Genomic DNA, 18,157 nt, shown 5'->3' on the forward strand with positions numbered 1-18,157 from the left:
CTTGTAGTGAAAAAGAAGTTGTAAATGATCAAATTGTCAGCCTTGAAGCTAAATGTTTCTCGATTTGCTTTTATTTTCTTCAATCGTTCTGCGTTAAGTACTTTACTGAACCACATGTCTTCTCAGGGGGTATCTATCAAAGATATCTACCATGACACTGTAATGATTTACGATACCAAAACAATATCGTGTACCACAGTTGTTAGTTATGTGTCGATCAGACCGAATCTTCATCATCCTCCCTGGTAAACCACGGGCATTACCCTACCCTCTGTGCCAGAGCAGTGTCGGTTGTTTTTCTTAAACAACCGAAACTGTTCTGTGCTTCCGTACGTTAGTACTTAACCGTAGCCATTGGCCGAGAAACTAATCTTAGCCAAAAGGCCGAAAAGCGATCAGGACACGGGAAAACTTAGGTAAAAAAACTAGTGGAGATATGGGATTTTTGGCTGGATGGGGAGGAGGGGGGGGGGGGGTGGGGCACTGAGGAGATACGGGATATTTTTTAAAGTAGGAACACATTGCGTACATGTGGTAGTGCAGTAACTAGACAGTGTTTTCTCGAGAAGCGATCACTAGGGTATTTTTGTTTTCGTGTTTGATAGTTTTTTGTTCAGCTCGAGTGCAGAATCATGACGAACTTTTGTAGTTTGTGAGAACTATTTACTACTTGTAGCTTTTGTTGAGATTTGAATCGATAATATTAAGAGTTTTGGCGATTTCAACCCAGACTGGACTACTGGATTTAAGCTTTTTCCTTGACGAGATTTTAAGTTATTGTGAAACGTTTGGTACCAAGTTACTCTAATACTGAAATCAAGAATTGTAAAACTAGAACTTTGGACTGGACTATAGAACGCGCAATTACGGAATTTTACATTTTTGAGCATTCTGAGAAATGGAGTTCACATGTTGTCTTCTTGTCTTCGCCAAGGCAGATTTAAACAGTTTGCAAGAAACTAAACCAGGATTACGGAACCGGAATTCGAATACATGGTCCGGTTGTTCGAGAGCCGATTACCTTAATCCAGGATTAGCGTAAACTTTTGTTTCATGTTTTCAACTTTTTTGTGAAAGTTTCCTTTGCTAATTGACTTCTTCTAATGAAAAGTTTCACGGAATATCAGCCTTGAACAGCATTTGGGAGTAGAGAATAAAACTAGTTTGTTCATTTTTAACCTGAGATTAGCATTAATCGACTTTGAACAACTGGCCCAGGATGATAAGTTGTTGAACTGTGATCTGTAATAAGTTTTTCGGATGATTTAAGGCTGATCTTGTAATTTTTGGATGAACGTAGTTAAGGAAGGAAGTAAAACTGTAGGATTTAAATAAAGTCTCATTCCAAAAAATAAATAAATGAAAGATCCCGTATCCCGAGAACCCGCTAATAGGGCTTCCTTGTTTGCATTTGCAAATTTAGTAACATTAATAATGAGTTTTTACAACAGACAACTTCAAGTTATATTATAGATGTATCTTTCTGGTAATCTCTCGCCATTTTCCGAAGTTTTCCTGTACTTGAAGTTCACTGTAAGTGGACAATTTGTGTCAACTGTTTGCGCATTCCACGGATACGCCTTTGGAGGCGTCTCGTTTACAATTCGAAGACGGCAAAGTGAGGATAAGAAAGGAGCGATTCAGCTGAAGCAAATAAGCGGATACATGCATATTTCAGAAATTGAAGCGAAACGTGAAGACGGAAAATATACAACGTTACGCTAAAACACGAGACCCCGGGCACGAGACGAATACTTACAAACTGTGATACAATCCAGAAAAATAGCCAAAGGCAGCCGAGAAAAGACAAAACGACGGAATACTTCCTAAGTAATACTGAAAAGCTTACAAAAATGACGGAAAGAAGAAAATTACACGTAACAGCGCCAAAAATAGTCTTATACCTAACAGACAAACGTGCTCAATTACTTGAACATAACATGCAGACGGCAATTAACAACATCTTGCAACTTGCGCAACAATACGCACTAAGTAACAAATAGAACACTAAGGAACGCGTTAAGGGAACGAAGAGCGCAATTCTACGAGCTACATTCCAGCCACAACAACAAAATTCTAGCTGCCGCAATGGATTCAATTGAAAAGCAATGCTCTTAATGTGTTTAACGGATTTGAAAGCGCCTATTGCAAAAATGCTGAAATTTGATGCTAGATACATTCAATCACTATATTTGTCTATACTAGACTATTTATTTGAGGTTATTGGATACGTCACTGTGTTATCAACACGACAAATTTTGCTGACTGCCCGCAGCAGTTGCTGACTAACATTTCTCTCACTAAAGGCCTCGTCCACACTATGCCGGATAAATTTGAAAACGCAACTTTAGGTGCAAAAACGGAACAAAAGTTTTTCGTCCACACTACAGCGTTTTATCGGCGGCACAATTGCTTAATCTCGCTTTGAGCATGCTCACAGTAAGTAGACATTCGAAAATTTCTCTCCATTCTTCAGCGACAACAACTTCGTTAACAAAGTTGTCTCACCACGCACTCGTTCTGCCAGGTCGAGTCCAGAAGCGTCTCTGCTTGTAAGGTTAAGAGCGTCGCGTCGCTTTCCTAGTATCCTTTGACACCAATGATTGTCTTAAGTTATTCCTGATTCTCTGTCGTACAATATTCATGTGAACTGAAGCAATACTTAACTCCAAATAAGCGATTAAAGAAGAAATTATTGCCAACAACACAGAAAATATGATAAATCACATGAGAAAATGACGCAAGCGTATTCAAAAAGTTCCGGATACGAAATGTTCTCCGTCCACACTAATACAAAAAAGTTGCGTTTTCAAATTGTTCCACTCTGGAGAGCGTATTCAAAAAGTTCCGTTTTCGCGGATCTTTTTATGCGGATATGTGCGTTGTAGTGTGGACGGAAGGCTAAATCGTAACAATAAAGTTGCGTTTTCAAATTTATCCGGCATAGTGTGGACCCTAATGATATTTCTGAGCAGATAAACGGGGCTTTTGAGAACGGGGATCGGATTCTACTTTTTCTGTAACTTTATTGGCTCACATGTCACTCTGCCCTTTTGCAGCTAAAAAGGTCTGAAATTAAACAAATTTTACTGAGGTTTTTGTCATGAAGTTGTGCTTTCCTGTATCAAGATGTTTCTATGTTTTAAACGCTTCAAAAGGTGTTGTGTTAAAAACTTCAAGAGTCAAAATGTCTAAGTTAATTTTTAGTGGAGACGCTACGAAAAAAAAATGCTACTTGAATCCTTCTCTGGGATATTTCATGTGCCGGATTCTCTACATATAATGGGAGTCGTGAAGTTTTTATTACAATATTTATTATCTCGATCCATTAATTTTAACGTAAACATCAATATCTTACAAGTCCTGTGTCAATAAATATGCATATTAAATACAAAGATATGTTTATACAATAATATACAATAACAAGTTTTCTAAAATTTGGGACTAACCGTCATCGCACTACATAAGGAACTTTGTTTAACAGCAAATTTCTTGAAATGTTTCTTGCTGGGTAGTCTTAATGATAACATTTAACCAATGGCTTAATTGTATATGATACAACGTATTCAAGCAAAGGTTGTGTCATTTTGAGTTCCTTCACACAACTTAGTGATCACGAAACATACAAATAAGACTAAAAGGTTTGGTATCAAACCATGGGCAGATCCTCTTGCGCCAGGTTGAAGTTTGACGTCGGGATTACTACAACCCATCCAGTAAGAAGCTACATCTCTGGGATATGGGTTTTCGCTCGATTCTAGAACCCTGACCCTGTAGTCGTCGAAGGCATAATACCTGTTCCCTTTAAAGAAATACGATCTCCCATTTTTCCATTGAAACGCTGCATTGATGTCGGAAGGAAGACCTCTCCAAGCCCCAATATGCCTGGGATAACCATCTTCTATCTTTTGGTTATCGTATCGCCAGTAATTTGAGCCCTTGAAAAAATATATTTTTCCATTTCTGCTCCATTGAAGCGCAGCACCCACATCAGCGAGTTCCTCGGGTAAATTAATTTCTGAAATATGTCCAGGTCCATAAAAGGGGTCCTTGTTAACGAACACCCAATATCTAAAAATCACAAATAATGAATTAATTATTGGTAATCAATTCAGAGTTGTGTACTGTCATGAACACATTTTTAGGCTTACTCTCAGAGCGTTCGTGAGTGCATGAAAATCATGAGGGAAAAGGACGCGCTGCTATATCACTGCTTATCATCATCATTAACAAAGCCCTAACCTTCTTCCCTAACCTTCAAAACCAGTCCACATCGCTCATTAGTGTTGTATCGATGCTAAGGGTAAAAAGAACATTGTAGGGTATTATACCTATTTCCTTTCAAGAACACTGTGTGTCCAACTTTCTGATCCGTGTAAGAAGCATCTATGTCCTCTTCTAAGCCACTCCAGTAATCTTTGATAAGGAAAGGACCATCTGCACCACCATAGTCTTTCATTTCCCAGAAGTGTTTTCCACTGAATGCGTATGTTCTCTTATCCTTTGTGGCCACCACTGCGTCTGGTTTCACATCACTGCATGTCTTTGGCGTCGGGTTTGGCGAGGGAGTCACTCTTTCAACACCAGGCAAACCTGTATGTTAAGAAACATTCGGTTTAAGTGGCTTTGTGCATGCACATTTTGTGTACACGGCAATATTTATAAAATCCTTATAAGTTTAACATAAAGCAAGTCGAATAGGAGAAAATAACCTCTGTTGTTTAATCACAACTCTCAAACCGACTTGCCAAAAGAGATAGATCACGAAATAAGGAAATAAACTGGAACCAGAACTCAAGTTACATCAATGACTTAACAATAAATAAGAATGAGTACAACATGCAGATTATGAGCCAGACAAATAAAAATTTGTAACACCAACAACAACGACATTGGGGAAACCTTTCAATAATATTAGAGCCGCAGAAAATTGCATCAATAGAAAATGGAACAAAATTCTATCTTGACTTTTTAAACAGTGTAATATATAACTGAATATGAATATCATATTTTAAGAAAATCTGCCTTCTGTTTGTATACATCTGTCACGTTTGCGATCAGGCAATCGCCTTTAGACAGGTGCGAAAAGATTTGGAGAAAAGTACGCCTGACCTTAGATTAGATTCGACTCCGTTTTTGGTCTTTGGACTTGTTATTATTATTATTATTGGGGGGTCGCTCTGTGGCTGCGCATGCGTAAGATTTCTTTGTCTCGTAGAAGGTCGCCCAAGTGGAAATTCGAACTCGGTATGTGCTCATTCAAAGGCAATCGAGATGACCACTAAACCAGGGATGACTAAGCGACAGAATATCGGGAAAATAATTGTGTCTGTGACTGGAAACCAGCTTTTGTGTTTTCGTTGCCCTAACCTGCCCTAACCTAACCCTAACAACGATATTTTTCTCGAGACAATAAGCAAACGAGTATTTATAAGAGCTTTCCACCTGCACGCAAAATTTCAATGGGAAGAACCAACTGAAAGTAATCTAACTTACCGTATAACTTTTGGATTCCTGCAATGTCATCACTGTCCAATGTTAAGCCAGGAACATGTCCCATATAATAGGCAAACATAACTGAGTGAGGGTGGTAAGCGTGGTCGAGCCCAAGACTGTGTCCTAACTCATGCACAATCACCCATAGCAAGTCAACACCACCTTGTTCTCCGTTAATAGTAAAGAATTCGTCATCGTCCAAGTGTATATCGCCATCAATTCCTGCATTTTCTGAGCCAGGAAAGAACGCATGCGCTAATTCTCCACCGGGACCATCCGCTGGTCTGGTATCGTCATGGAAACCTGTCACAAACTTTACTTTGATATCGGGTTCGAGGCTCAAGTTGTCTTCCCTCTTGAATGTTAGACCGCTTGCGCTCGACCACATATTAAGAGCAATTTCAAAAGTTCTGTCCACCGCTTCTTTAGGGAGATCAGGTGTGTAGTTCTCAATTCTGAAAGTAAGTTCCTGCGAAATAGTATTAAAATATTAAGTTTGAAGACGATACGCTTGGATGGCTATCTGCGTGGTGTATTGGGGGAATACTATAAATCATGTCATTACGAAGCAAACTAAACTCAAAATGCTCAGCGCGTGCCACCTAATATTCGAGAATAGTTTCATTAACTGCCAACGGACTGCATTATTCGTTTCAAACTTCCAAATTTAGGAGGCTCCCTAGAGTTTTAAGACCGCGTGCAAAGCTGGACACTAGTATGGAGTGAAAAGCCTGAACCGTGCGTGTTTTTCTGATTTTTGTGACGTCGGCTTGACGAGCAATCTCGACCCCAGGGCTCTTCTCATGACTGAGGGAGAGAAGACCTCTGGGGAACCCTCAAACAAAGTGTCTTCTCATTGGTTTTCGTGAAGAACAATCAAAAGCGTCTCTAATGGGTGCATTCATGTTAGCACGAGGAGTGAGCAGGAGCCGTAAGGTTCAAATAGCCAAGCTTTGGCTAGACGAATCCTACGGCGCATGTTCTCCTACATTGAGTTTCCCAGAGCCTTGAGTTGATCCGAGGCTCTGGTGACCAGAATGAGTGACTAACTGCTAATTCTCTCGCGTTCCCGTCGGTAACATTTTTGAAACTTGGCACAGTTCTAACCAAATACAGTTCCTATCAAATACCCTATATTTGTTAAGATCTGTCAGAACTAATCCAATACATTTAGAAGAGTGACAAATAACAGAATATTGGCAAAAACGTCAGAAAGACCTTGACTTTTTACCACTTCAAAATGTCACTGAAGGAAAGTATAAATATTAAGGAATTTAGGCCAAAATGGGAATATATCTGCCTGTCAGTAGATGTGATGTTATATCGGTACCCATATTGGTAAGTCTCCAGTGGGCAAACTTTAAGAGAAATTAACTAGGTTTCCTTTTGTAACTCGAGCCTTGTACTGAGGGTATTCGCAAATACTCTTGGGAGCCACCGTCCTCCATCGTAGCTCGAGTGTCACCTCATTTGAAATATCGATTATTCACGCCGTGTTCACATGCGGCGAAGGTTGGCGCCTTTTTGTGGCTTCCTTCGCCCACGGTTGTGTCTATCGAAGTTTTTGTGGCAAACTTTTGTTAATGGCGTTACTAGTAATGGACGGCAAAATCATGCAGAGTAAAGAAAATGCTGGGCTTTTGCAGCTTCCATATGGGGAATCCCATAATTCTAAGAAGGAAGGGGGTGTTCGTTGGAAATTTGAAAGGAACCTCTAAAAGGTACCAAGATCCTATCTTGTGGGCATGACATGGAATTTTTTTCACCCCTAAGAGGTACCAAATTAAGGGTTTTCATTGAACAAAGTTAAAAAATTGTTAACATGGTTAATTATGAAATGTCTCCTGTCATGATTTTTCGGCTCAATACCATAAAAGGTACCGCTAAAGCTCCCGCTAGGCCGCTGTGGACCTTTTGAGGCTGAAAACCCTAAAAGGTACCAAAACCGCTTTTTTAACCCCTAAAAGATACGACGAGCACTCCCGTCCTTTTTATATGAGCGTCCCCCCCCCCCCCCCCACCCGGGGTTTCCCACTGCAAGATGCGAAGGAAATGATTGTTCTATTTTTTTTCTGTTTGTCCTGAATTGAGCAAGAATTTTGCTAACAAACATGGTTGGATATCTTTAATCCTCTTGATATATCCTGTTCGGTAATCTTGGTTATATAAATGCACATTTCTGGTGTCCATTACGAAATTTATACGTCCGCTGCAACTCACCTCAAAAATAAACCGATCAACAATCGATATTTCAAATGGGGTCACATTCGGGCTACGGTTGGATAATTACAACGCTAACACTTAAATTTGCAAGTTTGAAACGAATAACGCAGTCCGTTGGCAGTTAATCAAAACTATTCTCTAATATAAGGCGACACGTGCTGGTTATTTTGACTGTAAGAGTAATTTGGAAGAGAATCAAATGCAAAGTCTGATCAGTTATCACGGTATGGCAGTTCTTGCATGTAGGCGTATAAGTTTTTTATCTTAGTTATATCTCTTGATATGGAAGACTTACTCGTTTCCTCCAGAAACTTCCTTGAAGAGCGTATCTTCTTTTCCTTCGCGCATTGTCCGCTGGTCCAAAGTCTGCCACGCCGCACCTAGAACGTTTCACCCTCGAGAGTGCTTTTGGATCAGAGATCTGTCCAGTTTCTGGTAACCCGGCAAATCGCTGCATTTTCTTTACAGCCATTGTTAGTTCCTCCATGGAAGTCGTTCTTCCGATTTTATGATCAGGATAGGGAAGATAACCATACTTGATAAGGTAATCCTGTGGAAAGACAAACAATTTGCTATGTTTTTAAATTCCTAAAGAGTGCAGTATTGACCTTCTTCCATTCAATTGTCCATTGTTTTAAACCTGACCGACCTCTCCCTTTCCGGGCGATATTACGGTAAGTGTGGATCATGTTCAACTACAGTCATAAGGGCTGATTCGTTATTGATTGAGTGACACAAAAGCTAAGCTCATATGATTTCCAGAAACTCTCAGGAACTTGTCGATCCATTACAGTCATTGCACCGATAGTTCACTTTTTTGTTTGATAAACAATGAAAAAGAAAAAGGAGTTACAGCTACTTAAATGTGTATCAGAGCGAGTGTTCGCGATTTCTAATTGACCAAGGTTTCAGTACAATTTTTCAACATTTACGAATGGCATCACCCTGGTGGCTTCAAGTGGCTTTTCCTCGCTGATGATATTGATTTTCACTCTTCGTAACGTTTTAAAACAAGAATCCTCGATTTTGTGGGTGACTTCAAATGCAAATCTTTCATGCCTCGCTTAAGTTAGCGCGCCACGCGATCACGTAAATCGAATGATCGATAGCCCCAGCTTCTGTGAATAAGGGCATGTATACGTAATCAATGCAAGCTTACCTATTTGGAACAGATTTGCTTACCATAAGTTCTGACTCTTTTGCCGGCGCAACTGGGTTTTGCTGCAGGGGTATCCCATTGATTAGAAGGAATCTTAAGATGACAGTCACTGCTAATAAGAGCACAATTCTGGCATCCATTTTCAATAATTTCACAGATATCTTAACTATCGCTCTTTTGATGTCTTGGAATTATGTTGACATCTGTTTGCTTGCTCTGCTTATAAATGCTTCAAGAGTCATCGCGTGACGTAAGCATTGACGACAGAGGACGTCCTGCTCACTGATATCCGACTGATTTCTCGGTAGATTGCAAACTTAAACACGTCCCCACATGCAGAAAAAAATCAATTAAACTGACTGAAGAAATAAGAGTTGAAGCTCGAAATCTACCTCTGTTGAGATAGCGACATGAACAGTGAAAAACATTTTGCCTATGGAATGCCAGAACATATAAAACACTTTACTGTGATATTGGCTGGGATTCTCGACCATTTTCGAGATAATCAGTCTCATTGACTGTGTCAAAACATACTTAAAGGCCCCGTTCATAATATACGCCATTCATTTGCAAATACATGGCTGGGTATTCTGCAGTTTAGCAAATAATTGATAGAGTGATCAAGCGTGACGAATCTAATATCAGGTAATTTGCGTTTGAAAGGTTGTTGTCTGGTATGTTCTGTAGATAGTTCCAGACAGAACTACAATAGTAGGCAGACCGAGCTTATTGATTAACGCGGTTTTATTTTAATAACAAAAAATACCTAGGGATAAATTTTCTTCACAACAAGTTCCTTCGGCGTTGACCTTAATTAATTCCACCTGTGACGGATATTGCGAAATGGGCTCCTTGTGCATCTTTCTACAAAGCAATCCTTATAAAGAGATTTTGGTTGGTGTGGCTTGCTGAAGTGATAGTTCATTTCCTGGTTTCTAGATCCTGGATACCTCATCCCGAACCTCCCAAAAATTAACCTTACAATTTCCGTGTAACGGCAAGAAAACAGGAAAGAATTCACATAAGCGTGAAGTCATTATAAATGTCACTGATCTTTAAAATGCTCGTATTACAAAAAGGTTCATAATTTAACGTTGACGGGGCCACAGTTCAATATGTTGTTTTGTTTCTCTAAACATTTGACAGAGAAATAATCACTCAAGTGTAAATCCAAGCTTCCAATCTTGCGATTTTCATATCAAGACCCTTGTGTTGTGTAACAAAGAGAAATAGAAGAATTTGAGACAAAATAATTCGGGTGTTTCCTTGAACCACAACAATAACTGGCACCTGCTGATGACAGGATCGACGAATAAACTTTTTTCCTCAAATAAACAACATATTAACCTTGAGACCATCTCATCGCAGTTTGAATGCTCTTGTTATACTTTTTTTTAAAACTCATTGATATCTTGCGCTCTGGCCTCTGGTCCTCTGACCGTAAATCACCAAAGTGACGTTAGCATTTCTGAGTTAAAATGCAAAAGCAACGGAAAAGCAATAACACTTTTTGCGTGCCGCTGCACGTGATGACAATATTGAAAGAACCCGAGTAATGCAGCTTTTAGGCACCAGTTACTTCTAAGTAGGCATCAGTAAAAATACTGCCACTGGTTATTTAACTGGTTCTTGCCAACTAGGCGAAAAACTGAATGATAGTATGTGGAAAAGCTTGCTTCATTTTGTGTACTTCCTTTACAAGCGCTTTACAGCGTACCAGGATGCATAGCAATGGTACACAATTGAAATAGCAATTAAGAGTGGTTTTTATATGATCTGCAACGGTCTGCCACCATTGGAAGCTGTCGGCGTCGGTCTTATCCCAGACGATCGTAAATACAGGGGGCAAGTGCTTCCATTTAAATCTGAAGAGATCGCAGACAAGCGCACCCCTGATCCTCTGCGAAGCGAGGAGAAAAAGGGTCGCACTTGCTTCAAGTCTGATTGGACGTGTTTCAAGGCGAATAATAGTGTGCCGCCGATACAATGGATATAGCTAATATACTTATCGTCGCGGCAAAGCCGTTAAAAAAGAAGAAAAACTTAAAAAATGTTTGTTGTAATTTAAAACTGAATAACCAACAGTTTAAACTGAAAGAGATAGGCCAACATGTTTATAGCTGTTGGTTAAGAGTAGGTTTGTCATATTTGATATGCAGAGCTTCTTTTATTTTAATTTTAAAACGCGAATTGCCGGAGTCTAATATTGTGAAACAATCAGTGGAGCAAGAGTCTCGACAAGTTTTTGATGACGTGAGATGTTTGTACACGTGAGAGGCCTTGTCCGAAAGAAGGTTCTCACGTACGCGAGTAGAGATATGGTGAGCGGTTTCGCCTGTGTAATTGGCATTAGTATCCCGACTAGTTGGGTGATACTAAAACAATTAGACCCTTCGCCCTCAAGGGCCACGGGTCAATAGCCCATTCGGCTTCGCCTAATGGGCTATTGACCCGTAGCCCTTGCGGGCTACGGGTCTAATTGTTAATTAGATCCAGCTCAAGTAAATTTATACACTACGATGGGAGGGTCTGCGGGCGGAGATACAGTGGCACAAAATCTTTCACAATAAACAACTGTTTTTCTTTAAAAGTAGAAAAAAACCAACTTAATGTCAATATTAGTGCAATACATTCTGAGTAATTCCTAACCTTTTTTTGTCTTACTTTAGATACTAAAATACTAATATAGGGGACGTTATAAAAATGAGTGTTGGAAAAATCCTTGCTACAATTATAGTTTTATTACTGGTCGCACTGGCGTGACCAATTTCCCTGTTACCACATTCCCGCGAATGATCTCAATTGTCCAACATGGGAAACGGTTTTTTCGTAATATTGCGACGAGTGAAGATGGCAAAAGTATGTCGAAACATGTCATGTAAAACATTGTTGTTTTATTTCTTCAAGTTATATCTCATCAGCTGTTCGCAAGATACTTTATAAACCTAATATTTAGCGACCATTTTGGACCGTGGTAGTAAACTGACTTTATAGATAGCTAGTTTTCACTGTCTCAGGTATAACTTGGTCTTGCGGACAAGAAATGCATTTGGAAATGACAACGCTGTGGAATCCATCATTCCATCTTTCCCCTGAGCTGAAATGAACATTCCAAGACGATTTTCTGCAACATGTAGTTGAGAAATCAGCGTTGATTCAAACTCAAATGGACCACAGCTCTTTCCTGTGATTTTTAAATTCTTCCGAACCTTAAGACGAGGGTCCCTATACACCTCTGTAAACTCAGTCACCGAAAGATATTTGGCCTTTTCACGCGTCCCATATCCCAAATTCTTTTACGTTCACGCGAAATTCGAGACGATCACGTTTCACATAAAAATAAAAATAATATCCACGAATTAATATTTTCACTTCTTCTAATTTTTTTTTTCATGATTACAAAAGAGGTACAGTTTTTAAAAAAAATCATATGATAACTGAGTACCAGGCCCATTCAGGGCGGGAGGGAGTTCCGGAACAGTACAAGTGCAAAGCTGGGTTGGCGGTCAAGTAAAACTGGATAACTTCTGAAGTTTACCTCGAGTTTTTATTTCCTTTTATATTCTTTCTAATGCAGTTTTTTGCAAGAAATTAATTTGATTGAAAAAAACTGCATTCCTCAAACAGGCAAAAAGTTATCTCGAAGGGTGAACGAGTTAGTCCGTTGTGTTCATGTATGTAGCGTCTGTGCACGAAAGCCAAAATATTGGTCAATATTCCGACTATTCAGTAGTTGGTACACTTCGCACAGGAAAAAAACACGCACTTTTCATCTTGTAAAATGTAGACAGAGGTCACTACAGGTCACTACGTCAGAGCACGTGGGTTACTATCCGATAAAAGTAATTTTCCAGGGTTGTCATGTCCGTCGGCATACGCGACTATATTATGACTTACTTTTATCGATCCATGTGAAGTCCATGTCCAATCAAAACCTAACCACAGCCGTTCGAAAGCAATATACAATACGTACATTTTCCAAACAATAAAATAGCCGGAAAATTCATCTCGCAAAACAATATCGTTCACGAGTCACGTTTAATTCAAATCTTCATTAACGGGTCGCGTTTTATTAAAAGCAATCGTTCACGTGGACATGTAAAGATCTTACTATCTTGAGTCTGCAAAAGAAAGATTTTGCGGTGCTCTCTAATGAGACGTGATTTTGACTCCCGTCAAACTCTCACTTATTGCGTGCGTGTCGAAGTTCGCCTTAAAAGATTAAAACTCGGCTAATCCCTTAATTTCACGGACGACCCCTTTTAGTCGGTGTCAAGAAGGTGGCCTCTACCTACGTTACTGATCAAGTTCAATCCAGTTTTCTCTCGCTGGTGATCTTGTCCAGTTACGTAAAACATGTACATCCTTTTTTTCTGAGAACCAATTCGCGCTCAACGGAGAGCCCCAATTTCGTTCATATGAACGAAGAAAACTATTTTGTATGTTCCAAGTTATTAAAGTAAAGTAAAGTAACCATATTTAACGTCGATAACTTGTAACAGTAATTTAACTGACAAACGCGAGGTCGACGGTGCGCTCATTTTACTCCCTCCCACTCCCCCACTCTCCATCAAAGTTAATTAAGCTACAGAGAAAGGAAAGAAGTCGAAACAAGGATGTTAGATCCGGGGATCGAGCCCGGGATCTCTTGCAACACGGCCGCGCACTAAACGACTTTGCCATAGTTCTCTCTAGCTATTTTCCTCTCTTTAACAAACTTTCGGAGAATAGAGTAAAAACCACTGATTCTATCCAACCTGCAACCATGACGACCTATCTACAGAACTTTTTTTCCTGTTGGATCAAGTTGACAGGATTAATTGGCACCGCACACGACACCGCTCCAGTCTCAATTTGCCAGTTAATTATGACGTACTCTTTTGTACCAAAACACTTAGTAGGAATGGCCTAAAAGGAATATAGAGATAGAAAAAAAGAAGGCTTCAAGGTCTGCACTTTGTATATTGCAAGTTATGATATGATAGGCATGTATGCCTCGGGTTCAATTTGATCCACCGCAAATATGATATTCATTTCGGTTAATGTAGTCATAAATACAATTTCCGTAGCGGTAATCGTTAGGTGGCTAATTGTCGGTGAGTTGCATGGCCTAAGCCTGCCTAATCAAAATACTGAACGGTTCAAATATTGGATCCTTTTAATAAGGGGGTTTCACGTTTTGTTTGGGACTTTAGTTTATTTCTGAAATAACATATATATGTGGGGTTGGTAATGGTAATCTTTACTTTAAAAAGCTAGCTTTTAGTACAGCACTTTCTTTCCAAATCCAAGAATCTGTTTTTAACAGGGCCGGGCACGGGGCAAACTGACCGGCTGTGGACATGGGTTGACACGACTTTGCCCGGCTGCTTTCAACATCTTAACGGACTTTTTTTTATACACAAATGTTTATTTTTAAAAAAATGCAATTTTGTCCTTTTCTTGATATGTCTTCTGTTGTCAAAATGTCACAGTTTCATTTCATAAGCCACATTCAGGTCAGAAAGAATCGCCCCATAACGCATTGCGAAAAGAATTGCCATCCATAAAAAAACACCTGAAATGTCCCAATGACCAGAAAAGGTCGCCGTCGATCGCCGATTCTATTTTTTCGCGAGCCGAATTGCTTCCAGCTGAGAAAAGGCCAAGATGTGAGTGCACTTTTTTGGGGGTCACGTTAATGAGTTAATTTCTTGTGGATATTGGTATCGAATCTAAATCGTCGGAAAAAAGGTTGAGTTTTCGGTGAATTCTGCAATTTAAGGTGGCTCCCCAGAGTATTTGCATGACTACAAGGCACGAGTTACAAAAGGAAACGTAACCTAATTAACTTCTCTCAAAGTTTTCCCGCTACAGACTTAACCAATATGGGTACCGATATAATAAGGCTTGTTTATGAGTATCAATTTTTGGATTAGGCCGTTACCATGGCAACATCAGATATATTCCAATTTTTGGCCTAACCCTAACCGCTTATACAAACGCAGACGTATTTCCGGCGGAAATACGTCTGCGTTCGCAGGCTATACAACATCAGGCAAATTCGGAAATTTCTCTCGCCTGAATCTACCAAGATCCTTGTTCCTGCTTTTGTAACCTGTCATCTGGACTACTGTAACCCTTTACCACCGTGATGGGATCCCTCAAAGCCAGATAAACCGTCTTCAGAAAGTCCTTAACTCAGCTGCTAGAATTATTACTCTAACTCCGAAATTCCACCGTCGAGTATTACTCCGGTTTTGCTCCAACTCCACCACTGTCTGCCCATCAGTGGAACTGCACCTGCCTACCTGAAAGATCTTTTACAGCCACAAAGTCAGTCCAAATACCAGCTAAGGTCCAGAGATCAGCACTTGCTTGCTGTGCCGCGAAGCTTCAGAAAAACTTTCGGTGACAGATCATTTGAGCATGCAGCACCGAAACTTTGGAACACCATCCCGCTTGAAATCAGGGAATCCGCCAACATTGACATTTTCAAGAGGAAACTGAAAACTCATTTTTTTAAACTAGCTTATTATCATTATTATCATTAATTTTCTATGTCGTTTTCTGTTTCATTTTCTCTCCTCTTTTATAGAATATGATTTTTTATTACGTAAAGCGCCTTGGAATATCATATAGTTTTAGCGCTATATAAGTGTTATTTACTATTATTATTATTATTATTATTATTATTATTATTATTATTATTATTATTATTATTATACTTTCCTTCGGCGAATTTTTTTATTCTTTGCCACATTATGGAAATGATATTGCCTGACATTTTGAAGTGGTTAAAAGTCAAGGTCGTTCAGACGGTTTTGCCAATATTCTGTAATTTGTCATTTTTTAAAAATATATTGGATTAGCTCTGACAGAAAATTGGCAGTTAATTTTACAGACGTCACAAAAATCAGAGAAACACGCTCGATTCAGCTATACTAGTGCCCAGCTTGCGCACGGCCCTAAAACTCTGGAGAGCCTTCTTAACAATTTCAAAATTTTCTGGGGGAGCATGCCACTAGACCCCCCAAAGAAGGAAAGTCCCGGGTGTTAAACACATATGCCCCCCTGCTTCAAACTTAAATGAAACCCCTGGTTAAGTCTAATACCAAAGGAATTCGCTTTGAGCATCAGCTTCTCAGGACGTATTCAAAACATTGACCACTGGTCCATGGGTCTTTGCATGGACCCATTTGATGAACCACAAATTTTTCTCCGCCAGTTAGGCGGGCAAGACTCGACGGAAAAAAATGCCCTGGAGGAGAGTATAGCATTTGTCGAAACTGTAGACGGCCACACTGCTGCCATTTTAGAACTTTTTGTTAAGGCCCTTTGTGTGAAATGGAAACGGAAGATGAGCAACACTTCTTAGTTTCTTGTCCTTTTTATCAAGAAAAAAGAAGCTCGCTCTTTTAATGCTTATATAATCAGTCAGTAAAATTCCCATGGTGAAAATGCTGACAAAAGATAAATTCTTGGCGCTGTTAGACCTCTCCACTAAAAATGCACAGTTACAGAAAATGATTGCAAAGTATATTTTGATTAAGGGACTTAAAGTTGCATGGCTGTTGAAATTTGGATAAATGTCGATGTACAATGTATAAGGCACCAAAGATGTGTGTGCATGTAAATGTATGTATGCATGTCTGTTTTCGAAAGGGAACCTACATTCAATTTAGGGTGACCTCCATTCTGCGTGCGTTGAAAATGTGGATTGGTAAGCCCCCCCCCCCCCCCCCTTCCCCCCACCCTTCAAATGTAAGACAATCCGCCCGAATTACTGTATGTGTGAGTGTTTCTGTCAGGGAACACATACCTGGACACATACCTGACTCTAAATTAAACCGAAACACAAATTGCCCTCTAATTGCAAACCTGGCTGATTTTGAAACACACATTTTCCTCCTTTCATGCATAAGCAGCTCAAAGTATTCTCCATGCGAATTCAAGCGCTTAGAATGTCCTTTGGGGGCTTAATTTTGGAATGCTTACAATGTTTGCAGAAATGAGACATTCAACATATGGCAATTAAAAAAATTAAAAGTTGTAAGTTTGAAATATTGATATTCCCACTGGATGGAGTTTCATTGGGGAGAACATTGATGCTTTCACTGTTATCCGGCACTTAAACTTGTACTCGGCCATTGAACGCTGGCGACAACCTAAACGGAAAACATACCAAGTTTCAATTTAACGCTTCGACCGCCTTTCTGATCCAGAATTATCTCAGACAAGTAACCGAAATTGCTCCTTTGTTTTCGCCTAGGTAAACTTTCAGAGGGGAATGTAAAAGAGTGGTAATCTTTATTAGTGAATACACTTGATATCATGAAAAGCTGGACGTATACAAAACATGGACCCCCAAGGTCCACCCCTGTGAACTCGGTCCATGGACTACTCCAGGGAACTGAGACACCAATTTCGCACGTTTCATTTCGACTTTTGTCGATCATAAGCATTTTTTTGGGTGTCCTTTGAACTGAAACGGAGAATAGTATGTGTCCTAAATATGCACACAATTGAGAAACCCCTATTGAAAGCCCCTTGAACGCGGATTATTATTATCTCTCCCAAAATACTATTTTTTTCGAATTGCTCTTTTTCTCTTAAATTTGGGCATATTCAGCTTTACGAAAATCAAAGAGATTATTTTTTTTCGTGATGGGAAAATGTACTGATGCTAGGTCTTTCCAAAACTACTTTACCTGTGGAGTGCTCTTTGGACTTATCACTGAGTGTCCTCACTTTAGGGGGGGGGGGGGGGGGACATTGGGGGTTGCCCAATACCGAAATACCGCGTTCAAAAACAGTTAAATACCGAAAACCAAAATTAATGTTCTACATTTTCTTCCTCATGTTGCTCTGCGCGCGCGGATTACCTTTGTCAGTACAGCGGCAAATGATTGTTAAAATGAATCACCAAGGACTGCAGGTTGCAGAGTTTCCAATTTCTTTTCCCCGGGAACAACCGTCAGTCTGATAATTCCGTGACGTAATTTCTGCACCGAATACCGTGAACCAAAACATACGAGAACCGCTTTCCGTAGGGTTTGATCATACCGCAGTTCTGAACTTTTCGGACTACAATTTCTGAAATAAACGGATACTGCATTTCCGCAGACCCCAATGTCTCCCTCTTTTGGTAGTGCGTATCGTGTTGACACTCCTTGATTTATTTGTTTTGCCAAGGCCGTTTTTGCAATAAAATGCCTAGAAAATGAAACAGAAATAAGATGTTTCTTAACACTACACTCCAATAGTTTATAATAATCAAGTCTAAAATGAGTTAATCCC

At 39.7% G+C, this 18,157-nt stretch overlaps 1 protein-coding gene across 1 annotated transcript; it reads right to left on the reverse strand.

Annotated features, from left to right (window-relative positions):
• Positions 1–3,306: 3,306 nt before the first annotated feature.
• Positions 3,307–9,086, reverse strand: LOC138026402 (matrix metalloproteinase-25-like). Its single transcript, XM_068873746.1, has 5 exons — positions 8,902–9,086; positions 8,015–8,269; positions 5,497–5,965; positions 4,332–4,593; positions 3,307–4,071 (listed from the first exon to the last, which is right to left on the reverse strand). Exons 1-5 carry the CDS (start codon positions 9,016–9,018, stop codon positions 3,567–3,569), a joined length of 1,608 nt encoding a protein of 535 aa, XP_068729847.1. The 5' UTR covers positions 9,019–9,086; the 3' UTR covers positions 3,307–3,566.
• Between the last annotated feature and the right edge of the window lie 9,071 nt (positions 9,087–18,157).

This window comes from Montipora capricornis, chromosome 12 (genome assembly GCF_036669925.1).
Source record: "Montipora capricornis isolate CH-2021 chromosome 12, ASM3666992v2, whole genome shotgun sequence".
In the NCBI taxonomy this organism is placed as follows: Eukaryota; Metazoa; Cnidaria; class Anthozoa; order Scleractinia; family Acroporidae; genus Montipora; species Montipora capricornis.

Coding starts and splice junctions, on each gene's coding strand:
- LOC138026402 (XM_068873746.1), bottom strand. CDS start 9,018: ATGGATGCCAGAATTGTGCTCTTATTAGCAGTGACTGTCATCTTAAGA. Junction 4,594..5,496: donor AGGAATCCAAAAGTTATACG/GTAAGTTAGATT, acceptor CTTAACATACAG/GTTTGCCTGGTGTTGAAAGA. Junction 4,072..4,331: donor GTGTTCTTGAAAGGAAATAG/GTATAATACCCT, acceptor TGTGATTTTTAG/ATATTGGGTGTTCGTTAACA.